Here is a 26853-nt window from a genome sequence, read left to right on the forward strand (position 1 = left end):
GGGGATATACATTAGGATACCACCAACACACGTGTAAGTACTGAGTAAATGAAGCATGTTGGAACGGGTTGCACAGAAAGTGTTTGACCAGGGAAGTCTTCTTGGAAGCAGTTCCTGGTGGTGGAATCGGCTCTGAACATTGGCATTGCCCCTATTGAAATTTTTGCTTCACCGGTCACTTCCTTGCATTCAAAAGCTATGAATGTTTCCACCTGACACAGACAGACTCTGTCACAAAGTCTGGGATAAAAGCTTTAGGAGAGAGAGTGCTGGAAGAAGTATTTACTATGGGGAGAGTACCATGTTGAGTACATGCTTACTAAAGTGTTAGTGACTTCCTTGGATATATTCACATTTTAAAAGAGGAATGAGAAAGGGAAGTGCTCAACCCAAAGGAGAGTCATAGAATTTTAAGACTGGAAAGGCCCTTAGAGACCATCTAGTTTTCTCATTCCTTCCTGATCCCTTTGAACAGGCAAGTTCTTCCCTCCTCTAGGTCTTCCTGTCCTCCTCTACCAGACAAGACCTGGACTATTTAGAGTGTGTGAATGCTACTGCACTTAAAACCTTTGAAGTTCCTTCCAGCTCTCAGCACCTAAGATATGAGGTGGCAGCTAGAGGTGCCATGGAGACTAATTTGTATCAGAAAGAGGACTTGAGTAGGACCCAAGATCTACAAAATTAGGAACTGGGCAAAGTTCAATCCCCCACTCTCCTTTCTGGAATGTTCAGTGCCTTGGGAGGCAATTAGGTGGTGAGGTGAATAGAGGGTTGAGCTTTGAGTCAGTAAGACCTGAGTTCAAATCCTGCTTTAAACAGCGGTTATGGAATTCTGGGGAAGACAGAACTTCTCTCTTGGAGTCACTTTTTTTTCATCTATAAAATGGAAATAATAACACCTACCTCACAGGTTGGTTGTGAGCGTCAAATGAGTGTGTGTATGTATCCACACATACATATACACACATGCATATACACACGTATATATATATATAACTACAGGTGCATATGCATGCACCCATGCAATACATGTATACCTTGCATGCATGCATACACATGTATACCGCACATGATATGTATATACATATCATATGCATAGATATATATATGTACAGTGTGCTTGCATATATACACAAGCTTGTGTGTGCATGTGCATGTGTGTGTGCATGTATACACACATATTTGTGGGTATATAAAACTAGGTGGCCCAGGTGGCTAGAGGGTTAAATTTAGAGCCAGCAAGAACTAATTATAAAATACCCAGCACTTATGTGGCTCGTTAAAGTGTACAAAGCACCACAATGTGAAGTAGATCGTGTCATCCCTGTTTTGTCAATGAGAAAACTGAGGCTGAGCTAGGTTGGATGACTTCCCTGGGGCCACATGTCTGAGGCAGGATTTGAATTCAAATCTTTCTGATTTCACAGACAGCACTGTCTTTATATAAACATACATGTGTGTATATGTGTATATATGGATGTGCCCATATTCACATGTACAGGCACATACACGTGTATTGTTACCAAATGGATCCTCTCACGACCTAAGCTCAAAATGATACCTCAAACGATTACTAGCGGCGTGATGTTGGCCAAGTCACTTAACCCCTGCCTGCCTCAGTTTCCCCATCTTTAAATGGAGGCAGTAATAGCACCTACCTCCCAGGTGGTTGTGAGGCTCAAGTGAGACTATATATAAAGCATTTTGCAAAGCTTAAAGAGCCGTAAAGGTGAGCTGTTATTTCTGCTAAATTCACTCTATTCAGTTCAATAAACATGTCTTGCTCCTGTGGTGTGCTAGGTGCCTTCCCACTAAGATGCTGGGAATTTCATGTGTTAGAACTCCAGAGTTATTTGTATTTTTACAAAGATTGAGAAGGGGGTGTGTTTAACTTAAAGCAATGACTCACCAAATTTTGATTCAACACATTTATATGTTTTTAAAATATTTTCTCTCAGTTACATATAAAGACAATTTTGAACATTCATTTTTAAAAATTGAGTTTCCAGTTTATTTTTCCCTCCCTTTCCTCCCTTCCTCCCTGAGACAGTAAGCAGTTTGACATAGGTTATATGTATACATTTATTTGTTAAGTAAACCAAATTTCAGAGAAGGCCTTCATTTGAGTCCCCAGCCCTGCATTCTAGGTCTCAGTGGGCAAATGAGCTGGATGGTGGGAGTGCGTCTTCCCATGATCCCTTGCATCTCATCACCTAGGCCCAGCCCCAGGTCCCATAGGTCCTGTTTGCCCTTCAGCCAAAGGTCCTTCCCATTTTCTAAGTTTTTCTACCTCTTGTGAGTTGATTTAGGGATTATTGGGGGGAGGGAGTGTGCTCCTGGAAATAGGGCCCAGCCAGCAAAGAAGCGTTTTTTATTGGAATTGCCATGATATGACAAGTGATTAACATGTGACCGTGTGTTTTATTAGTTCTAGACTGGCTGGTGCAGCCCAAACCACGCTGGCTGGGGGGCAATGGCTGGCTGCTTGATGGACCGGAGGAGGTTTTACAAGGTACATTGTGTGGTCTTCCCTGGTGTAGCTGACCGGGCTTATCCTTAGTTTATATGTTGCTGATCGGATGTCGAGATTCTGGGCCTGCCAAGTGAAAATTTCAGAATGGACCTGGTAACCCTTGGGAAGGCATTGTACCAAACATCTCCAACAAGGAAGGAAGGAAAGAAGGATTATATTTGTGAAGCACCTACTACATGTCAGGCACTTTGTTAAATATTATCACATTTGACCCTTGAAACAACCCTGGGAAGAGGGTGTATTTATTATCCTCATTTTGCGGATGAGGAAACTCAGGCAAGCAATCTTGTCCAGCTTGTAAGTGTCTGAGCCAGGTCTTCCTGACTCCAGGCCCAGCACTCTACCACTGAGTTATCTAGTGACCTCAGTAAACACAAAGAAAACTGCTCTTTGATATGAACTTGCAGATATCCTTGGTGTTACTTATACTGAATCAGTAGGAACCTTCAAATCATGCTTTATGAGGGTCCATTGAAGGGATGGGCAGCCTGGGGAGGGAACCATTTGGAGGAGGGGGTATGACAGCTATCTTCAAGTACCTGAAGAACTAAGTTGAAATAAAGACCTACATTTATTCTGCTGGATCCCAGAGGGCAGAGTTACCATGGATGGAGCTATGGAGAGGCAGATTTCAACTCAATACACATCAATCAGTCTGTCAATGAACATTTATTAAGTTTTTCCTATAGGGCGGCTAGGTGGATAGAATGCCGGGCTTGGAGTCAGAAAGGCTCCTCTTCCTGAGTTCAAATCCAGCCTCAGACACTTACTAGCTGGGTGACCCTGGGCAAGTTACTTGACCTTGTTTGCCTCAGTTTCCTGATCTGTAAAATGAGTTGGAGAAGGAAATGGCAAACAGTTCCAGTGTCTTTACCAAGAAAAACCTCCAATGGTGTCATGAAGAGTAGGACATGACTGAAAAAGTGACTAAGTAAGAACTGAATGAGGCAGATACTTGGCTAAACACTGGGAATACAAATGACAGCCCCTACCCTCAAGGCAGCTGAGGTGGGTTGGGGGTGGGGGGGTTGGGGGTTGGGGGAGGGGAGGGACCTGGTGATGATGATGATGGAGAAGTCCAGATGACCGCAGCATGATGGGAAATGAAGGCGCAGCTGGTGTGGGCACCTTCCTTAAATGGAGCTGTCTTACAGCGTACTGGGCATTTTGACAGCAGATTTGAGGGGCAGCTAGGTGGTGCAGTGGATAGAACACTGTCCCTGGAGTAGGAGGATGTGAGTTCAGATACAGCCTCAGAGACTTACTAGCTGTATGACCCTAAGCAAGTCACTTAACCCTTATTACTTCTAAAAAAAAAAGAAAGACATTAGATTTGAGATGGATAGGAATCTTAGATGTCATCTAATTTAACCCTCCTCATTTTTTTGTATGAGGAAACTGAGGTTTGGACCTAAAATGATTAGCCCAAATTTGTTCCACCAGTAATTGGTGGAGCTAGGATTTGAACACAGGTCCAGAGAACTTTCCACTACTGCTGCTAGGAACATGGAACCAGGCTGTCGCATTAGTTAGTGAGTTCCCCTGTTGTTGAGTGTGTATTCATGCTGTGACTGGATGTCCACCTGTTAGAGATGTTCTTAAATCTCCAACCCCTTCTCCCTCCCCCCTCCCCATAATGACTGAATGAGCTCTAAGTCTATAATTCACTTAAGTTCTTGGTGTCAAAGAACATAGCTTTGGGAGATAATACGTTCATCTAGCCTGTGGCACTTACTCATTATAAATGAGCAATACGCTCTTAGGGTAGAGGTTGAAATGCCATACAATTGGCCTAGGATTCAGTGGCTTTATTAGCTTACCTGGCACAATTCACTCACCTTTGTACCTGGTGTTTTTCCTAAAGTGTTGTTGTACAGTTGTTTTTCAGTCATGTCCAACTCTTCGTGTTGCCATCTGGGCATTTTTGGCAAAAACACTGGAGTGGTTTGCCATTTCTTTCTCCAGCTCATTTTCCAGATGAGTAAACTGAGACAAACTTGTCCAGGGTCACGTGGCTAGAAAGTGTTTAAGACCAGATTCGAGCTCAGGATGATGAGCCTTCCTGACTCCAGACCCGGTACTCTATCCACTCTAGCTGCTCAATATTGGGTATTAGTAGATGCTATAAGTATCCTCATTTTACAGGTGAGGAAACTGAGGCAAGCACAGGTTAGAGACTTGCCTAGGGTCACACAGCTAGTAAGTAATTGTCCAAAGCCAGATCTGAACTCAGTTCTTTCTGACTCCAGACCCACTGCACCACCTGAATGCCTTTGGGGAATGGGATGCTCCCATTGCAGCACAACTGGACCCATCCATGGTCAAACTGCCTCTCTAACCGCATTAAATTGAACTAAATTTGACCTCCAAATTCCTAGTTCCAGCTATCCAGCTGTGGTCCTACTTTCCAGTCTAAGCTAGCCTCCACTGGGCCCTAATTTTTTTGATTTACTTGACCTGCATGTTAGGAATGGACAGTCTTTGAAATTTGCCTTGGATTACTTTCTGCACTCAAAACTGTCTCTGGGGAGATGGGTGGGATGACTGCTTATCCTTCTTCCTCCTTCCCTCTTCCCCATCCTGGCAACTGGTAACTGGGCTGAGGGAGGGAGGCAGGCAGTGGGGAGAAAGAAATTGTTCAAGGGAATGGTGCATTAAAAAAAAAAAAAAAAGTCCTGGGATACACCTTCCTATCAGACTGCCTTCACCGAGACACCCAGTAGAGAGAAGTAGGGTAGAGAAGATGGGAATCTGATGCCCCCTTTTGGCCCTTGTGTGTACTTCTTGAACACTTACATCAAAATTTGTGAAACACACACAGGCACGTACACACACACACACACACACACACACACACACACACACACACACACACACACACACACACACACACACACACACACACACACACACACACACACACACACACACACACACACACACACACACACACACACACACACACACCCTCCCTCCCTCCCTTGCTCTTAAGGAAAGAAACATTTCTTTTCTCTCTGGTGTCTGTTTTAACTTGGAATTTTTCTTCCTTGATGATAAGTGTTCAGAGGAGGAAGTTAGTCCTCATTTTCCTCAGTTTCATCATCTGTACAATGGAGCCATTGCACCATCTCTAAGATCACTTCCAACCCTGACTCTATCCCTAAGTCCTTCTCCTTCTCTGGCAGGTTATATACTAAGGTCCCTCGGCATTCTGTGATTTTCACAATTCTCTCCCCTCTCCCCTTCTTTCTCCTTCATCCTCAGAGGCTCAGTATCCTCTGAGAACCTGGAGTCAGGAAGACCTAAATTCAAATCCAACCCAGCTGTGTGTCCATGGGCAAGCCTCTGTTTGCCTCAGTGTCCTCACCTATAAAATAAGGATAGTGATGACACCCACCCCCAGGATTGTTGTGAAGACCAAGTGAGAGAATCATTGTAAAGAGCTTAGCACAAAGTGCCTGGCTCGTAGTATAAACATTAGCCATTGTTGGGGATGGCTTGACCCGCACATGAATTGGATTTAAGCGAGGCAGTGCTGGGCAGAGTCATCAGCCTCACTCTCTTCTCCAGACCCTTCCAGGGTCTCAGAAACCATTCTCTAGAAAGTAGTTGACAAATTCATTACCTTAAAGATGTAAATGGATGATAAGGGGGAACGTTCTTGGGGTAGGGGAACCGGAGAGACTTGCATTGTAATAGGGATTAAAATCTTAAGCCAGAGGACTGAGGCTCTCGGTGGAATTTCAGGCTTCAGCAGTTCAGTTAGCCAACAAGCATTTGTTAAATACCAATGATGTATACCAGGCACTGTGCTAAGCAAGAGGGATACAAAGAAAGACAAAAGATAGCCCCTTTCCTGGAGCGGGGAGACAATATGAAAACAACTGGGTACAAACAAGGTATAGATAGGATAATTAGAGATAATTAGAGGGAAGATACTAATGTCAAAGGAGATAGGGAGTGTCTTCTTATACAAGGTAGAATTTCAGCTGAGACTTGAAGGAAGCCAAGGAAGCTGGGAGGCAGGTGAGAAATGTCTTCAAGTATTTGAAAGGATACCATGAAAGCCAAAGTAGCATAATGGATAGAGAGTCAGAAAGCTCTGGGTTCAAATCTTGCCTCTGGCATAGACTGTGTTACCCTGGGCAAGTCCCTTAACCTCTTGGTGTCCCCGTTTGTTTATCTGGGTGTTCCCAATACAAACTAATGAAATCATAGATCCAATCCCTATCCTCTTAGGGGAAAAAAGGAATAGACTTGTTCTAAGCTGAGCCAAGAACACTTGGTTGAAATTGAAAGGAGGCATTAGCCTTCTTTGTAAAGAAAAACTTCCAACATTTAGTGCCGTCTAAAAGCGAAATGTGTTACCTTGGTAGGTAATGAGTTCCCCATCACTGGAGGAAGTACTCAAGTGGGAGAAGTCCAATACTCACTTGTTGGGAATGTTGTAGAGGGAATTCTTGCTTAGGTGTAGGTTGGCCTAGAAATCATAGGTTCTTAGCCTGAGGTATATGAACTTGGGTTAATTTTAAAAATCTATTTTGAAAACTGTATTTCAATAGAATTGGCCTCCCTGGTAATCTCATGTATTTTATTTTATGTATTTAAAAGCCATGATTCTGAGAAGACGTCCTCAGGCTTCATCCAGGACACCAAAAATGGTTCAGAACCTCTGGTCTGGATGACCCTGAGTGCCCTTTCAGTTTTGTGTCCTTCTTGGGAGCCTGAGGGACTAGCTGAATGAGGTGAAGCCAGGCCTTGCAGAAAGGGGCCACTTGGCTGACCTTGCACTGGACAATAAGCCGGGTCTTCTCTCTCTGTCTCTTCTAGCAGAGGCCTGCAGCACCACGGAGGATGGGGCCGAACCTCTCCACTGCCCCACAGGCTACGAATGTCACATCCTAAACCCCGGCAACTCTGCGGAGGGCATCCCCAACAGAGGGCAATGTATCAAGCAACGGAAGGCTTCTGGTCAGTTCCTCAGCAGTGGCACCTACCACATAAGGGGCATTGAGCTCAGCACAGAGGAGACACAGCTGGCCCAGTTCCTGCCCTAAAGGAGCTTCTGGTCTGATAGGGGGAAGGAGGCAGGTGCAGCCTATACTCAGACAGCCAGTAGAAGGTAGAAGGTGATGGGGCAAAAGAAAGATCTAAACAGTGTTGAAGGAAAAAGGAGAGAGCTCTGTCACACTGGGAGGGCTGGAGAAGTCTTCATGGATGGGAAAGCATCTGAGCTGGGTCTTTAAGAAAAATAGGGACTGGAACACAGGAGGACAGAGGGAAGGAGGAAGGAGGTTATTCCAGGAATGAGAATGACTTGGGAAAGGCATGGAGTTGGGTGAAAAAGAACAGGTGATGGGGGTTGGCCTGACTTGTTTAATTTCCTTGCAGTGATTTCAAAGACCTTTTCCTTTACTGAAGTCCTAGCTCCTAAGGCAGGTCAGAAAACATTGGTATATTCCTACTCCAGCCTTTTTCTAATTCCAATATTCATTAGCTCAACCTGTCTCTCCTTCCTTCCTTCTTTCCTTCCTTCCTTCCTTCCTTCCTTCCTTCCTTCCTTCCTTCCTTCCTTCCTTCCTTCCTTCCTCTCTCCCTTTCTCTCTTTCTCTCTCTCTTTCTTTCTTTCTTCCTTCCTTTCTTAGTAAATCGGTTATTAACCAGTAATCAGAATTAGGTGACTTGTCCATGATCACACAGCTAGTAAGTATATGGAGTTCAAATTCAAACTCAGGTCTTCCTGACTCCAGGGCTGATACTCTATGCCCTGCTCCACCTAGCTGGCCCCACCTTTGCTTCCTGTAAATTCTTTCCATCCTTCACAGGTCTACTGAACTCACAGGATCAATGGATTTAAGGTTCTACTTTCCCTGTGAAGAGTTCCCTAACCCTTCTATTCTGCCCCACACTCGAACTCCTCTAGACCTGCGTCAGAGATCAAGTACCTGTTCTCCAGTTGTTTCATGTATGAATCCAGACCCCATCCCATCAGCTACCTCTCAGATAGATTGTATGTTCCCTGGGGCTAGGACCAGAGGCAGGTGATATGGGAGCCCTTTCCAGATGAACATTGTTCTTCTGTTACTTGCATTTTCTAATACAGGTCATTCAGCCTTCTTATTACTGACAATTAATTTGACTAATTATTAATTACAATTAATAGTTCCTTAAGAATTCAAAAGTGATTTATGTGTACACATACACACACACACACACACACACACACACACACACACACACACATATATATATCACCTCATTTGACCCTCATAACAACACTTTGAAGTAGATGTTATTATTATCCCTATTTTACAGAAGAGGAAACTAAGTCTGAGAGCAATTTAGTGACTTTTTCAGGGTCACGCAGCTAGTATGGATCTAAGAAAGGACTTAAATTCAGGACTTCCTGGCTTGAAGTCAAACACTCTCTCTCCCTGTGCCACCGTAACTCCATTAAAAGGTCATGTGTGTTACCTCAGAAATCAGGAATCTTTAAAAATTGTATAAAAGCCCATTGAAATCACATTCAGATATTCTGATCTTAAAAAACTGAAGTCTTACTTTTGTTTCCTTGGTTTTATGGAACAATCAACCCATGAACAAGAATTAATTGAATACTCATGTGTATGCTAACTGGGTGCTTTTAAAAATGTATATAATAAATTTTACACATAACTTTCAAAACTGTCTGCCTTCTCTGTACACCCTTCTTAATTTCCTTCTGTTCCTTTCTATGCATTAAAAAAATTTCTGTGACCCTCCTTTTTCAAAATCACTATTGATAACCCCTTGCCCCCTCAACTCCCTCCTTTCCAGCTAAAAGAAAAGGAAAAAAACCCCACCCTTGTCACAAATGAACATAATCAGGTCACACAATAGCCATGTCCAAAAATATAAACCTCTTTCTGTACCTTCTGTCTGTCAACATGCTTCTACCATGCAACATATCTGTTGCATTCTGTCTGTGCAACATGTCTCTGTCAACATGCTTCATCACTGGTCCTAAGCAGACATGACTGGTCATTGCATTGAAAGGAGTTCTTAAGTCTGTCAAAGTTGTTTTTTCTTTAGAATGTCGCTGTCCTTGTATAAATAATTCTCCTGGTTCTGATCACTTTGCTCTACGAGTTCATATTACCCAGGATTCTCTGAAATCATCTCTTTTATCATCTCTTTTATGGTGCAATAATATTCCATTACATTCATTTGCTTCAGTTTGTTCAGTCATTCCCCAGTTGTCTAAGAGATGACCTGAGGTACCTGCTAAGATTCTTTTTTTTTTCCCTTTATAATCCCTCCCTTAGGATCAGGAAGTTTGCTTTGCTTGTGACCGTTCCCTACATTATTCTCCCTCTTGACTCTTTCCCCACCCCTGCTTGTTTTCTATTGACACTGATATATTTCTATATTAAAGTGTTTGTATGAATGTGTATATTATATTCAACACTCCTTTGTCCATTTCAGCTGATGGTCACTCTCCCACTCTTTTCTCCATGTTTGTATATTTTTCTTCTCATATGCCCCAATTATGATAAATGACAAAGTCTTCTTTCTATACTAATGTGTTCCTTCCCCTTGCCCCATCCTCTTTTCCCTCTCCAAACCCTCAGACTAAAATCAGGACTTCTGTTTTTCTTATTTAACTCTCTCAGTGTCTTTTGCAAGGCTTTTATTGCTCTTCCCAGTTTTTCCTCCACCTCTCTAACATAATTTTGAAAATTTTTTGAGCTCTTTATGGCCTTTTCCCAGAACTGATCCCATTGAGTGGGCTGGGATGTAGAAGCACTGACTTCCGTGTCTTCCCCTGATGGTGAGCACCGTTCTTCCTCATCAGAAGGGAGGGGAGGAGAAACCTGCTCACCAAGAAAGTAACCCTCAATAGTCTTGGTTTTTTTCCCTTTTCTGGGCATTTTCCCAGCCAGTGACTTGAGCTCTGAATATTCTCCTCACACCCACCTCACCTCCGGATCCTCCCAGGCAGTGCTTGGGGTCTGAGGCTCAAATGCTGCTTCCCAGCCTCAGGGCTTTGGGCGGGGGCAGGGCTGCTATTCAGTGTGAGATCAAGTTCAGCTGCCTGGGTGGGAGTAGGGCCGCCTTGCGGGCTCAGTTCCCTCAGGGGGTTTATGCAGAGACCTTCAACAATGGATCCGGGCTCCTGCCTGCTTGGGGAGCTCCAGTCTGCTTCCACCTCCGCTGTTGCCTCCCGAGGGGGCCTGAGTATGGGGGCACCCCACTCCCCTCTTGACCCACCAAAGAGACCTTCTCACCGACCCCCGTCACCTGTGGGTGGAGGGACCCGCGCGGCCGCTGGAGATCCCGTCCCTGAAGTCCACTCGGATCTGTTCCCCTCGGTGCCGGGACAGAACAGGGCTGGGCTGGGCTCCGCGTCCGCAGCGCGACGGACCTTTTGTGAGAGGTTTGCAGGTCCCTCTGGAACAGAAATCTTATCCGCTCTGCTGTTATGTGGCTTCTCCTGTTCCCGAATTTATTGGCAGCTCTATACTACAGATATTTCATGGGCTGTGGGTTTGGAGCTAGCGTATTTGTGTGTTTCTACTCCGCCATCTTGGCTCCGCCCCCCCTCAATGTCTTTTGAAGAATACATTATCATACAACCCCATTCCAATTGCTCAAATTAAAAAAAAAAAACAAAAAACAAACACCTTTCTAGGTTTCTCTGCACTCATATTTGTATTTCAAAGTTCCTCCTCAGCTCTGGTCTTTTTCTCATAAATGTTTGAAAGTCCTTTGTTCCATTAAAAGTCTATTTCCCCTCTCCCCCTTTAGGATTATATTCAGTTTTGCAGGGTAAATTAATCTTGGCTGTAAGCCTACCTTTTGCTTTTTGGAAGATTGAATTACAGGATCTCCTCTGTTTTATGGTAGGAGTTACCTGGTCTTGAGTAATTCTGACTGTAGTTCCTTGGTACTTGAATTATTTATTTCAGGATGTATGCAGCATTTTTTTAATGTGGAACCTCTGAATTTTGACTATAATGTTCCTGGAACCTGTCTTGGTTCTTGGTTCCTAACGAAGGGATCAGGGATCTTCACTTTGTCTTTTGGTTATAATAGAGCTGAACAATTTTCATTTTGTACTTTTTTGATATATAATAACCAGACTTTTTTTAAAAGAAATGGTTTTCAGGAAGTCCACCAATTCTTAAATTATCTCTTCTTGACTAGCTTTCCAGGTCAACTGTGTTTTATATCAGATCTTAAATTTTTTTCCTATCTTTTATTTATTTTTTTATTTACTATATGATGGAGCCAATGATTTCTTTTTGGTCTATTCTAACTTTCAGAGTCCATTTCTTGATTCACATTTACCATTTCCTCTTCTAAACTATCAATTCTTCTTCCATTTCTTTCCTCCAGAAAATTTTTTTAATTTATTGTTTCCTTTCGTCTAATTATTTGGTGTAGTCCTTGTAGAAAATCCATTTTTTTCCTTTGGGTATCTGTTTGCAGTTGCTGATGAGCTCTCTCATTTTGGAGAACCTCTCATTTGTAATATTTTTTATACTGCCTAGTGTTGTCTTTGATTTACTGATCTCTTCAGCTTTAGTTCCTGAATTAGGGTTTTGTGTAAAGGACCAGGCTCACCATCTGCTACCCTTTTGGATCAGATGGTTGACCCTGCTCAATCTCATGCTGGTTCTTGCACTGATGTGGCCTTCTTGGATCTCTGAAGTTCAGAATGCTAGATCCTTAGGCCCTTTTCTGGTGTGCTTGTTGACGGTCTGAGGACATTGCTTGATGGCCCTTTTAGTATAGATTAATAATAATGATAATAGCTGATTCCAAAATGTCTCTCTTACCAGTGACCATTTGTTTCTTGTCCAGTGAGATGTAGGCTGTTGCACTGACTATGGTAATATTTTGTCAGGTTGTTCATTGCTTGCCATGTCCAGTGCACTTTGGCTCTCTCATAAAGGAAATATTGGTGATACTTGCCTAGTGTGTCTTAGAAGATTCTTATTCAGGTACAGGTTGGACATGATGGCTCCATTGTCCCTTTTATCTCAGAGATTTTACAGTATATACATTTGAGAATCCAGCCCAGTTTACAAGCTCCCACTTTTCTTTCATTTGTTAGTTCTAAATCATTTTTTTTCCGACATAATATTTACCATCCTCCCCATATCTACATTCACATTGATTTGGAGGACCTTGACACAGCAGAGTGGAAAGCTGAACCTAGAGTCAAGAAGATCTGAATTCAGATTCAGCATCACACACTTACTACTTGCATGACCCTGGGCAAGTCATTTAACTCTGTTTGCCTCAGTTTCTTCATCTGTCAAATGAGCCAAATAAAAAAATAGCAAACTACTCTGGTATCTATGCCAAGAAAACCCCAAACGGGGTCACCAAGAGTCAAACATGACTGACTAACAGCAACACATTCTTCATGTAATTTGTTCTTTGCCACGGATGTTCACTCATAAGCTGCAGTTATCTCTATCGTGGGTCCATCATGAACACTTCAAGGCAAAAAGACCAAAATGACAGGAATATATCGTTATCCAAAATATGTCTCTTATGAGTGAGAATTTAACATTTCTTTCACTTCAAATAAAAATGGTATATTCATTTTCATTATATACTTTAATTTTACTATTTTTCTCATATCAAGAATATAATTTGTATAGCTAGGTCCCAATTAGTCCAGATAAGGAATCCTCTGAAGTAGCTGCATTATTTAAATTTCCACTTTTTGAAGTTATAATATGGTCATCGGTTCAGGCCAATGAAAACATGCAATGAACGTTTTAATCTGTTTATCAACATAACAGTAAAGGAAAAGAACAACGTATTTTTGATTCAATCTTATTACAAAGTAATAGTGCAGTTATGGGAAGCAAAATTGAAAAATTATTGAATATTGTACCTAAAGATAAGCATACACTGATGATATGGCACAAAGAGCTTTATTGTTTAAAATGCTTTAGCGGCATAGACTTCTCTCCTGAAATCTTCAGAGGTACACTGGACAGTGCAGAGAGTTGTATACACTTCAAGGGGAATTTACATGTTCACATCCTCACACAATGAACCAAGTATAATCAGATGACCTGGGATTTTATCTCAAATCAGCAATACCTTGGACGTGATATCGTTGTCCTTGAAATGTTTTCTAGTAGCTGGGCAGGGAGGAGAAGTGAGGCTGGTGACCTGCACAGCCCTCCCTCACTCAAAACAAAGTCAAGCGCAAGTCATGTCGTCATTTCTCTGATGGCATGGTCTTCCTCAGCAATGAAGGATGAGCACAAGTAGCTGGGCTAAAATCCTTGTAAACTAGTCTTTAAAAACAGCTTTAGTCACCCATGCTTTCTTATTTAACCACCAAAGGAGTGGAAGGGATTGATGCTATTAGACTCTCAAAGCAAGGATTTCAAAACCAGTTGATTTTAAGATCCCCTTCTGCATTTCAGTCAGTTGTTCATCTGTGTCTGATTCTTCATGATCCCGTTTGGGTTTTTCTTGGCAAAGTTACTGGAGAGATTTGCCATTTCCTTCTCCAGCTCATTTTACAGATGAGGAAACTGAGACAGACAGGATGAAGTGACTTGCTGAGGGTCACACAGCTAGGAGGTGTCTGAGAGCCTACCTCCCATTAAAAATGTTAGATAATCTTGAGACATTTAAGATCTAGGCTGAGTCTTTTCTTTCTTCAAAAATGTGAGTTCTAGAAAGTATCTCTTTCCAGAATAAACCTGCATCATTCACATTAACATTTTGTTGATCAGTGCATCCCCCTTCTTTGATTATTGTCTTTAAAAGATCAAGATATTTAGCTGCTACGTCCTCATCTGCACCAGACACCTCTCCAGTAATTTTAGCATTATACAATTGAATGAAATTTTAAAAGTAATCAAGCAAACCAGCACTTGCAGTAAAAGTTTCTTTGCTGTCCACTTAATTTCCCCTTTCTTTCACTGCCTTAAATATACTCAAAACTTTTGTCTGAAAAGCTGCTCTGCTAAGAGGAATTCATCTTTTAATGACAATCTTCAATCCATGCAACTAAAAGAAGCTCCATTTCTCTTCCTTATAATAGTCTGCAAACCACAAAAAGGGGGCTCAATTCTGCTTTTTTCTTTTAGTTTGTTTGCATGTTTTAAAATATTCTATAGGCATGCTTACATCTCATTCTATATTAGAATTACTATGGCCATGTTCGTGCCATTCAGTTATATCATATTCCTGTTTTAATGCAATAATAAGTCTCTTCTTTTTTGCACTGGCAATGCTTCCCTCTGAAGTATTCTTTCTTTTGTCCATTTTGTTAAGGGCTCTTTAATAAAAAAATAACATAACTTTTGGAAATATGGTATACATCCACACAAGATGATAGATGTGCACACTAACCACTTAGGGAAACATTAAAACCCTTAACTGTTCATCAATTGATAAAATTGATAAAATATTTAAGGCTTATTATGCACCTCATACTATGCTAAGGGCTAAGGATACGGAGTCAAAAGACAGTTCCTGACCTCAAGGAGCTTACAGTGTAACTGAAGAGCTCACAACATATAACGGGACTAGCTCACACGAATTTGGTTCACATTAGATGTGACCTGATATCATTTCATAATTCATATCAAATTAAATTTTGCCTAATTAGATTTCTTTCTAATACTGACCTAGCTTTACTCAGCTAGGTGGTACAGTGGATAGAGCATTGGACCTGGGGTCAGAAAAGTTCATGTTCCTGAGTTCAAATGTGACCTCAGATTTCTACTAGCTGTGTGACCAAGTCACCCATCCCTATTTGCAAGTCACTTTGCCCTATTTGCCTCAGTTTCCTCCTCTGTCAGATGAGCTGGAGAAGAAAATGGCAAACCACTCCAGTGTCTTTGCCAAGAAAACCCCAAATGAGGTCATAGCGAGTCAAACATGACTTAACAACTAATAACGAGCAGTACTCAAGTCTTGTAGCATCCAGATTTGGTGAGAAGGAGGGAAGTTGAGGGGAGAGGAAGATATGTGGCTTGTAGTATTTAAACCAATATGATACTTTTAGGAAACAACATTTAAGCCTAATTTATGCATCTTCCAGTTTTACTACCTAAACTTAAGATATTTCTGATAAAAGTGTAGTCTGCCAAAATGATTCTCAAATTTCCTCTTCAAATTGGAGCAGAGGAGGAGAAAGATAACTAGTGATTTCTTTGTGGTTATATGTATATATATATATATATATATATATATATATATACATATATATATATATATATACACACACACACACATACATATGTGCATATATATACATATATACATACATAGTTATATATACATATACACATATCTTTAAGAGAAGTTAGAAGGTATAGAAATCATGGGATTTAGAGCTGGAAAGAACCTTATGGAGAGTCTAGTCCAAGACCCTCATTTTATAGAGGAAAAACAGACCCAGGGAGAGCTCAAGGTCACACAGCAAATAGACATCAGAGCTGAAATTCCAGCTAACATATTCTACCACCAGATTCTTTCAACTAGACCAGTGGTTCTCAAACTATGGTCTGCAGATCTCTGTGAGTCCCCAAGACACTTTGAAGGGATCTGCAAAGTCAAAATTATTTTCACAATAATACTAAGATATGATTTGCCTATTAAAATACTCTTCTCTTTTCCAACTACATATCTGTGTGAAACCAGACTTTCTTCATATACTTCAACCAAAACAACATGTCACAACAGACTGAATGCAGAAGCAAATAAGAAAATCCAAAGAAATTTGCAAAAAATATGCAAAACAATGTCACTTTTCTCACTAATTTTTTTTTTGTTTTGGAAAATATGGTTATTTTTTCATTAAAATATGTTATTTATGTTAATGCTGTAGATTTACCATGATTATTTTAATTCAACCAGCAAATAAATATTTTTAAAATGTATCAGGTTTTAATTTCTAATATGGTAAATATTGCAATATGTCTTATGTATAATTAATGTTTATTATAATGATAATATATTTAACACTTGTTCATATTTTATTCTAAAATTATACATAAAATAATATAATATGTTATAATATAAATTATATATAATTGTATATAATATATAATTACATATTATAACAAACAAAATAATACATACTATATAAATAAGACAAATTTAAAATAACACTTTACAAATAAATTGAAATAAATATATAAAAGATATATTTTACAAATAAAAACAAATACACAAAATATGTATTTTACAACTAAATAAAAATAAATATTAAAATATACATTTTACAAATAAATAAAAACTCTTTGAGATGTCAGTAATTTTTAAGTGAGTAAAGGGATCCTGAGACCACAAAGCTTGAGAACTACTGGACTGGACCAATCTAATTTGACCCTATGGCAATAACAATTATACAAAACAAACATTGCTTAAGTAACTACTGTATACAGGGAGTATAATTTTAGATTCTGAACTTAAATGTCGTGTCTTTATAACTACACTGCATGAAATCAGTCGTAAAAATGAGTCAGACTCTTTTTACAACTTCTTGTCTCATGAATTCACCTAACAAACAAAACAAACAGGAACTCCAGTGACAAATTTAAACTTTAATTAGCACTAGTCTAACTTTATGGCCGAAGTGATCCATAAAAGGCTCCTTAACAGAGACTTCATTTGTAATCTGGTTACAATTTTATTTCCTGCTTCTACGATAACTAGATCAAATGAAAGTTACTGTGATGGTGTCGAGGAAAGTGAGCTGTCTTCAGATTCTGAATCTGTTACTTAATCCATGCACTTTGGGCAAATCGTGGTTTGGTAGAAAAGGCATTGGACTTAGGGAGGTACAAATCTTGGCTTCAGATCCAGCTCTCACACTCAGTCACTAGCTGTGAGACTGTAGGCAAGTCACTTCACTCTATAAACCTCAGTTTCCCCATCTATAAACTGGGGACAAGAATTCCTATAGTTCATGGGAAAGCACTTAGTAAAATGTAAAGGGCTATAGAAATGTGAATAATTATTGGTGATGACAATGTTGATATTAAGCTGGACAATTTCTAAATTCCCTTCCGGCTCTAAACTCTAGGATCCTGTGTTTCAGTATAATTTATTTAATATAACATAACACATTACCTTACATTTTATTCTATTATTAAATTATATTATTAATATAATTTGTAATTTGTAAAGATGCTTACCTAATAGCATGTTTATAACTGTCCTCATTTTATCTTTTGACAGACCTTGAGGTTTTTTCTTTATTTTGGTTAAAAAATTTTCCTTTTTTTATTATTACAACTTGATAAACATGAACATCCCCATATACAAAGAAGAGCAGAAAAAGAGGAATTGAAGTATATATCGAATTTAATGTTATAGTAACAGCACTGCCCTCGTTGTCTGTGACCCTTCTGAACTTCCTTCTGCTCTCTTCTGAGTATTGTTAAGTTATTTCATTGATGTTCTTTGTTCGTTTCTTTGCCCTCTGTATGTGTAGGACATACGTGTTGTCCATGAAGGCCATGTGTAGGACATGTGTGTTGCCCATGAAGGTCATGTGTATATATACATGCTTTGTCTAATCGAGGCTCACAAGGAGGCATAAATGTCAGGAATCTTGCCAGATCTGACCCTGAAATCATAGTTTGCTAACCTGCTCTAATAATAATACATGGTCAATTTTTCTTAAAGTGCCATACGCTACTGAAAAATATGTATATTTCTTTTCCAAAAAATGCATATTCCTTTGCCTAGAGGCAAACAAATGGTGCACTAGATAGAGTGCTAGACCTAAAATTCCAGTTTTTTGATCCCAGGTAAGTTATTTAACCTTTCTATCTCATTTTCCTCAATTGTAAAATGAACAATAATAACACCTCCCTCTCTGGGTTGTTATGTGGATCAAATGAGATAATATTTATAAAGCACTTGTCACAGTGCTTAGTAGTTAGTAGGTTCTTAATAAATGCTTATTTCCTTCCCTTCCTTCTTCCCCTTTCCCAGTTCTATCATATCTAAGTTTTCTAAAACTCTTTCAGATCCTAAACATATTTCTTATTTATCTTTTTGTTAGAATTGTCTAGTTCTGAAAGGGGTACATTGAGGTCCCCAACTATTATAATTTTGTTATTTCTCCCTATAACTGAATTAGATTTTTTGTGATATATATATATACATATATGTATACATTCACATTGAATAGCATAAAAAAGCGAATTGAATATGAAGCCCACTCCCAGATGATGGGTTATACAAGGATAAGTAGACAGAGACAGGTCAAAGCAAGCAGCTGCCTTTGACCAATAGGAGATAAAGGCATATCCATATCTATATGGATATAGATATATATATGAAGCTAATTGAATATGACTATTCAATGAGCATACACATATATATGTGTAGGTATACACACAAAATATAGGTATATACATATATAAATACACACATATATATAAATGATATTATTTCATTACCTGTGTTACCTTCAAGCATAATATAGTTTTCCTCTTTTAAGCATCTCTGTTTTTGCTATTGCCTCATTTGAGACCATGATAGCTGCTCCTGTTCATTTGTTTTTTAACTCAGATGAGAGAAAAAATTCTACTTCAACAGAATGCCAAAATGTTCCTCATTTTAATCTTATATTTCAATTGTGTTTTCTTAAATAATATATGGCTAGATTCTACTTTCTAATTCAACTTCCTTTTGATGGATGAACTCATCCTATTCCCACCCATTACTGATTGAGTTTTTTCCATGATTATATCTTCTTTTACTTTTTCTTCTCTTTTCCCCTATTCCCTCTTTACAAGGAAGAAGGTGACAAATGAAAAGAAATGTTATCAGCTTTAGTTATTTATAACTCAAATGGTCTTATTCCATTCCTCTCTTTCTCTTAACCTTGCCCAGAAGCATCCATTCTTACACTTATTTCCTCTCCCTCTATAGAATCTTAGCACTTCATCATCATTTAGCCCATTTCAGTTGTTCAAATGTATTAACTCTTTTGTGTTTCTCTTGTTTCCAATATTTTCATTTCAGTGTTTATACTGTACCCAGCTCTGATCTTTTTTACAAGAAATAATTGAAAGTCCTCTGTTCTATTAAACACCCATTTCCCCTGTGTAATTATACTTGGTTTTTCAGCATGTTACTTTTGGCTGTAAACCCTTTTTTGTTTGTTTGTTTAGAATTTGGTATGACCAGGTTTTTTTGCTTGCATAGTAGTAACAGTGTTGTCTTGTGTGATCATGACTGTGCTTTCTTGGTATTTGAACGTTTTCTCTCTGGCTTGTCTACACTATTTTTACGCTTCATCTTGTAAGCTCTGGATTTGGGCTATCATGTTCCTGGGTATTTTCAGTTTAGGAGTTCTTTCAGAAGGTGACTAGTAAATTCTTTCTATTTTGTTTTCTTTCGGGAGATGCCTAGTAAAGTCTTTATATTTTCACTGTCCATTTTGCCCTTTAAGAGAGCTGGGCAATTTATTTCATGACTCTTCAAAAATAAGGCATCATGGTTTTTTTTCCTTTTACGTTTTCAGGGAGTACAATATTTCTTAAATCATCTTTCTTTGACTTTTGATAGGTCAGTTGTTTTTAATAGTAGATACCGTCTGTGTTCTAATTCCTCTATCTTTTGACTTCTATTTTTTTATTGTTTCTTGAAATCACTGAATTCTGTTTGCTCTGTTGTATTTTTGAGGGAATCTACTACTTGCATAAGCTTTCCTACTTTCTATTCTAAGCTATTTTATTCTCCTTCCAATTTTTTCCTCAAGCACTCTACTTTTACTTTTTCTTTCACTGCATTTCTTCTAATCATTTTTAAACTCCTTGTGGTTAAGCCATTCTTTTGAAGTTCTGCTAGCAACTTTTTTTGGAGTAACTCTTTTCTTCTTGGATCACTTCTCAGACTTCTCTTCATCCATAGTATTTCTATAATGTATTCAAAATTTTATTCTACTTCCTCATATTTCTAGCCTCTGGTCCTAGATTGACATTCCAGGCTCTGCTCCATCTGGAACTATTGGAGGTGGTAGTCAGATCTCTTCAAGTCCTCTAGCCTCCCCTTAGTCTGGATGCTGCTGCCAATCTAGCTCTGGATTTTGTGGCTGAGGTAATGCAACATCCTCTTCCACAATCCCAGGCTTCTGCCTTTATCTTGTTTCTGCCAAAGGCAGCTGCTTGCTTTGTCCTGTCTCTGTCTACCTGTCCTTGTACCGCCTATCATCTGGAGTGGGCTTTATCCCTTTCTATGGCCCTGATAAGTTGCAATATAATGTCAGAAATTGCTCAGGATTCCCGCAAGGTCTCCTGGAGCATGTGTGTGACTGGTTTTTGAACTTTCCCTGTTTTCTGCTTATAGTAATGAGTGCTCCAAAGCATATTCTGCTTAGCCTCAACTCCCTGTACAAAGATCTACTGGAGACTAGTTCTCCCCTCACCAACAGGACTGTTCCAAGAGATCAGGACCCAAGATCCCACTGGTTTAAGATCCTGTTTGTGAGAGATTGTCCTAGCCTCTCCTCCAGTGCATCTGGTTTCAGGCTCTGTTGATTGGATCCATACTCTATTCCCATCCCCAACCCCCATACCCTTTCCAAGTGCCTGCAGGCTTTTGGCCATATTTGTGGGTCTTTCTAGACTGCATGGAGGAGTCTACTGATGTTTCTCTTTGTTCCCCTTTATCTTTGTTCCATCTGGTGCCCTTTTAGATCTTTGCTGGGGTGTTTATGGGGGAGCTAAGTTTCTTTAGGACCTTTCAAGTTACCATACTAACCAGAAGTCTTTCTTGTTAACTTTCCAGATGGACAAAACCTAAAACATAAAACTTACAAGGAAGTTGTGGGTAAGACAAAAGTGTGTCCTTCTTTTGTTCATTCCTGTGTTGTGAGCACATGAAAGAAGGCAGAGTGCCTTGTTGTGGTTGAGGAATGAAATGACAGTTGCCAAAGGAAAAAAAAAAGACTTGAAGTCAAACAGATCTGGGTTTGAATCCCAGCATTGTCTCTTACTAGCTCTGGTCCTCTGGCCAGTCATTAAATTTTTCTGATACCTCCCCCCACTTTTTTTTTTCCATTTATATAGTGGTGGTAATGCTTACAAAACCTCCTTCACTGAGTTGTTTTAAGAATTAACTAGCATAATCTGCTATGAAAGTTCTCCTCTGGTAGCCCATTATGACATGGGAATGACCCTGGGCTCTGAAAGGCAATACCAGCTAGGCATAACCTTAGAAGGTCCTGCCAGACTGGGAGGGATTTAATTACTGGCCAGAGAGTGGCATTATAGCTGTCACCTGAGGACCATGTTTGTATATTTTTATGTATCCCTAATACTTAGGGGCTTAATATATGCTCTTTTCAGCCAAATGACTCTTTTCCTTCTCTTTCTTTCCCCCTCCCCCCATCTTCCCTTCTTCCTCCATCCTTGCCAGTCAAGGGAAGATGCCTTTTGAAATAAGAAAATTTACATGCTAATCTGTTTTTGGAAGCTGCTCTTATGTATCCAATTTTCTTAAGATTAATGGAAGGCTGTGAGATTTGATACTGCTTTGATACTGATTTTTAAAAAATCTGTGATTAAATTTAATCTCATAGTGTAAATTAAGTGTGAAAAGGGGCAGGAATCTTAAAGGTAATCTGGTCCATCTCCCTTAGTATATAGCCTATGTCTTATAGCTTAATGAGTGGCAGAAACCAGATGAAAATTCAAGCCTTCTTCACACCCTGTCCATTGCTCTTGGCATTAGACCACAGTGCCTTTCTATTTACATTTGTGTCTTCTAGTCCTTCCTTCCTTCCTCCCTCCCTCCCTTTCTTCCTTCCCTCCTTCCTTCCTTCCTTCCTTCTTTCCTTTCTTCTTTGCCTCCTTCCTTCCATCTTACTGTTCACTCAGCCACTATCGGTGTTGTTCCAACTGTGCTCAAGGCATTGTGCTGGGTGCTGTGCAGGATACAAAGTTGTTCAAGATACAGTCCCTGCTCTCATAGAACTTAGAGTCTGGTATTTATTTAAATGCTTCAGTGTGGGCTCTCCTTTCCCTAGTGCAGATCAGAATCTCTCCATGTCTTCTTACTGTGAGTGATTCTTATCCATGCCTTTCCATAAGTCCTCCTTGGATGACTGATTCAAGGCTTCCAAAAGCCCTGAGTTCCTTTATATTTCATGGCTTATGGCAGGGCATTCGGGCTGTCAATCTGCTAACCATTAATTGGACCTCTATGATCATCCTACCTCCTTTTCCAGACATCACTGTCCTTCAGGATGTCTTTTCCACCAAGCACAGTGGATACAATGTTAGATTTGTTCTTAAGACTTGGGTTCAAATTTCCCCACTGCTACTAGGTATCAGCATTTTTAGGAAGGTCACTTAACTCTGTTGGGCCTCAGTTTCTCTCTCTGTAAAATTAAGGCATGGGCCAGATAAGCTCTGAGGTCCCTTGTAGCTCTAAGTCTATGATGCTATGGTCCTAGGGACAGGCTCCCTTCTACTTATACGTACCACATTCCTTTCTCTTGTCCATTGTATTATCTGTCATTGGGATTCCTCTGGGATCATAATACCCCATGATTCATAACCACAGTGCGTCAGTTAGAGAATTTAGATATTAGAAATGGGTTCTGGCAGCTCAGAGCAGCTGGGGTTCATTGAGATGGTCTAATATGGGAAATGTATATATATATACATATAATTCTATATTACATACATATATACGTATATATGTATATATATAGTACCTAGATACAAGGCAGAATGTGATGTGACCTACATAAACACCAGAAGCTACAGGAATGAATATAAGTAAGAGAGAAGGAGAAGTCCATAAAGGAAAGCTTCTTGGAGATGGTGGCATTTGAGTTAGGCCTCAAAGGAGTTTGATAGATTTGGGAGGACATTGGATGGATATTGCAGTGATGAGAATGACAAGTCAGGGAGGAATAAAGAATGTTTGAGGAATGGTAATTAGTCTAGAAAGGTTGGGTTGCATAGAATGTAGAATGCAACAGATAACAGAAAAGGCAGATTGAGGCCAGGGCTTTGAGGGCATTGTGAAGGCCCAAAACAGGAGTTATTTTGGTGACAGTAATAAAAATAGTTACCATTCTGTAGTGTTTTATAGTTTACAAAAGAAATTTCTCACAACCACCCCATGAGGTTGGCAATACTATGTATCTGATATTTGTGTGGCATTTTAAAGTTTGCAAAATGCTTTACATGCATTTTCTCATGTGAATCTCACAACTACCCTAAGAGATGTAGGTAGAATAGATATTATTCTATTTTTAGAATGAGGAAGTGAGGCTTAAAGATCTTTTAAAAATGACTTATCCTTGGTAACACAGCTACTAAATATCAGAAGTGATTTTGGGACCCAGGGTCTTCCTATCTTGGAATCTATCCACTACTCATCTGTTAAATGTGGACAATAACACCTAAATCATGGGCTGTTGTGTGACTCAAAAGGGTTAACGTGGAAAATGCCTTGCAAAATCTTTAAATGCTATATAAATGCTAAATATAATTATTACCATTATTATACCAAGGTGCCCTTTTTTCACATAATGAAACGGAAGCACAAAGACCATGAGGTGACTTGCCTAGAGTCATACAACTAATATCAGAACTGATTCAAAATGAGGTCTTTCAAATGTAAAAGCAACATCCTTTCCACTGTACTGGTCTGTAGGGAGTAGGGAGATACTGAAGGCTTTGTTTGTTTGTTGTGAGGGGAGTCTGAAGGGAGAGAGGGGAAAGTTAATAGAATTATTTTGATCTAATTATCATTTGTTTTACAGGAAGTAATTCAAATTTTGTGGTCCGCTATGAGAAAGAACAACAGAAGCGTTTGCATTAATCCAACAGACGAATTAAAAATGAGTGGACAAATGAAAAGTTATGCAAACTTGGTCCCAAAGAAGAGATATGAGAATGCAACACCCTCCTTGCTTCATAGAGGTGGGGGACTATGAGTACGGAGCATTTCATGCAATGTTTAACTTGATTTGTTTGTTAGCTAGTTTTGCTGAATTATTTTCAGATATTTTTCAGAATTTTCAAAATTCACTATTTTCAGAATTATGAAAAAATAATTTTTTAATTCTTTATTCTAAGGATGGCTCTATGCAGGAGGAGGGAAAGGTATATTGAGGAATGTAGATGATATAAAAACAAAGATTATCAATAAAATTGTTTTGAAATTAAAAGGTATGAATTTTAATATGAAGGAATTTTCATCTTGGGGCAGTTTTGACCAATAAGAGAGAACTCAAGATCTTTGTTGTTCAATAGAGGAATAGGAGAGGGGTCTGTCACCATTTTAAAGATTTCTAAATGAGTAGGTACTTTTCCTACAGACAGACTTGATGGAAATTTCTGGAAATCACACAGAATTCAGAACAAGAAGACTTGGTTTGACTCCTTGGGCAAGTTCCATTATCATTCGGAATCTCAATCTCTTCTTTCCATAAAAGGGAGAGTTTAGTTTTTTCCAACTCTGAGCTCTAACAGTCCATAAACTTAGGACTGTCTATTTCAAGCTGCAAGAGACTTTAGAGACTATTTAGCCCAACCCTCATTTTACAGATGAAGACCCCAAAGAAGTAAGTGATGGTCCCGTGGTAGAGTGAAATAGTCAGGATTTGAGCTCAGTTCTTCTGACTCTAAATTCATTCTTCTTCCCATTATATTAGGTCAACTTTTTATTATTGCCTTAAAGGAGTTTATGGGGCAGGTGTAAGATATTTCATATGCTGTAGCCACAATATCTCAAGATTGGAAGAGCCCTTAAATGTCACCACATTCAATTCCTCTCCAAATCATGCATTCCTCTCATATGAATCATACAAAGTAAGCACTTGGGTCCTGTAGATGAGACATGAATCACCTGGGTCAAAGAGTGGACAAGGAAAGCAGAATGAACAAGGTAGTGCTTGAGTCTTGAAGAATGAATAGATTCTTTATGTTTCTGGACCTAAATGCCAAGAATGTTCTCTAACTCTCCTGAGCTCTTTCCTTCTTTTACCCCTTATCTTTCCTGAATAGAATGACCACTGACCCATACTGTCACAGATTTGAGAGAATAGCAAATAATCCCTTGATTCATATTTGGGGACCAGATTTGGAAGTAACCATCCCACAAAATATTAGAACAGGAAAGGATCTTAGAGGTATCTAGTCCAGCTCTCTAATTTTGCACTTGAGAAGATTGAAGCCAGGAGAGGGGAAATAATTTGACCATAGTCACGTACCCAATATGAGTTGGGATCTTAACCTGAATCTTCAATATCTTTGGACTCCAAGTCCAATTCTTTCCATTTTACCAAGCTTCCTGCATCTTCTGGGATCAATGGGACCCCAGGGTAGGAGAATTCTTATGTTTAGACAGCTAGATGGTGTAGTGGAAAGAGTGCAGGACCTAGAGTCAGAAAGATCCAAGCTCAGATTCTCCCTCAGACACTAGCAGTGTAACCTTGGCCAAATCACTTACCCTTTGTTTGCCTCAATTTCCTCAACTGTAAAATGGGGATCATAATAGCACCTACCTCCCAGGATTGCTATGAGAATCAAATGGGACAATATTTGTAAAGTGTTTAGTATGATGCCTAGTAGGTGATTAATGAATACTTGCTCTCTTCCCCTTCTGCCCCACCCAGCATGATTTATTAAGGATGTTGTTGCTCTGTCTGACAAAGTAAAGAGCAAATCCCACCAGACTGGATTTTCCTAAGGCCAAATATATGAGAACACCCTGTCTTCCACTTGTGACTATTTAGACATTGGCCAAAAGGGGGAAAAAAGGTCATGTTATACCAAACCCCTTTCTCTTTGTTTGCTTCTTCCACTTTCACAGTTTGTTCCAGATTAAATTGAATATTGAATGCTGGTGGATTGAGAGGGTAACGTTCAGCTGGGGAAGGGTGAGAAAGGGCAAGGAGAGAAATAGGAAATGCATCAACCAATAAGATTTAGAACTAGTTCAGTCACACACTGTTTTATAGGAAGAAACCTTGTCCCAGGTGGCATTGTTTCCAAGGTCACAAACATGGAAAATAGCACAGCTAGAAACTCAGCCCAGATCCTTTGACTCCAGACTCCAGAGCTGTGCTCTTTCCTTCACACCAAGGGGTCTTCTCAATTGACTTTGTGTTTCTTATACAATAGGCATTGGAGGCAAGATACTCATCGGCAATAGTGTCTTCCCTCAGGGAGTTTGCAGTGCAGTTAGGAGACTGACTCCAGAAACTAATATGGGAGAAAAGATACCACAAAGTAAAAAGGAGCATGGGCCAAGTGCCCAAGGAATGGTGCAGATGGGAGAGAGTACCTGAGGGTGAAGTCAGCAGA

At 39.6% G+C, this 26853-nt stretch overlaps 1 protein-coding gene across 6 annotated transcripts in view; it reads left to right on the plus strand.

The window, feature by feature from the left end:
- WFDC1 (WAP four-disulfide core domain 1) overlaps nucleotides 1–24713 on the plus strand; it is a 55516-nt gene extending 30803 nt beyond the window's left edge. The window contains exons 3-7 of one of the 6 annotated variants that reach the window (XM_072636189.1): nucleotides 2429–2512; nucleotides 7367–7504; nucleotides 7925–7972; nucleotides 21314–21355; nucleotides 24306–24713. In XM_072636189.1, the coding sequence (XP_072492290.1) occupies nucleotides 2429–2512; nucleotides 7367–7504; nucleotides 7925–7972; nucleotides 21314–21355; nucleotides 24306–24364 (371 nt within the window). In that variant the 3' untranslated portion in view covers nucleotides 24365–24713. Of the gene's footprint in view, nucleotides 1–2428; nucleotides 2513–7363; nucleotides 7505–7924; nucleotides 7973–21313; nucleotides 21356–24305 lie in introns of all 6 variants that reach the window. The other 5 variants (XM_072636188.1, XM_072636191.1, XM_072636192.1 and 2 more) reach the window with 5 other exon arrangements.
- The last annotated feature ends 2140 nt before the right edge of the window (nucleotides 24714–26853 follow it).

This window comes from Notamacropus eugenii, chromosome 1, assembly GCF_028372415.1.
Source record: "Notamacropus eugenii isolate mMacEug1 chromosome 1, mMacEug1.pri_v2, whole genome shotgun sequence".
In the NCBI taxonomy this organism is placed as follows: Eukaryota; Metazoa; Chordata; class Mammalia; order Diprotodontia; family Macropodidae; genus Notamacropus; species Notamacropus eugenii.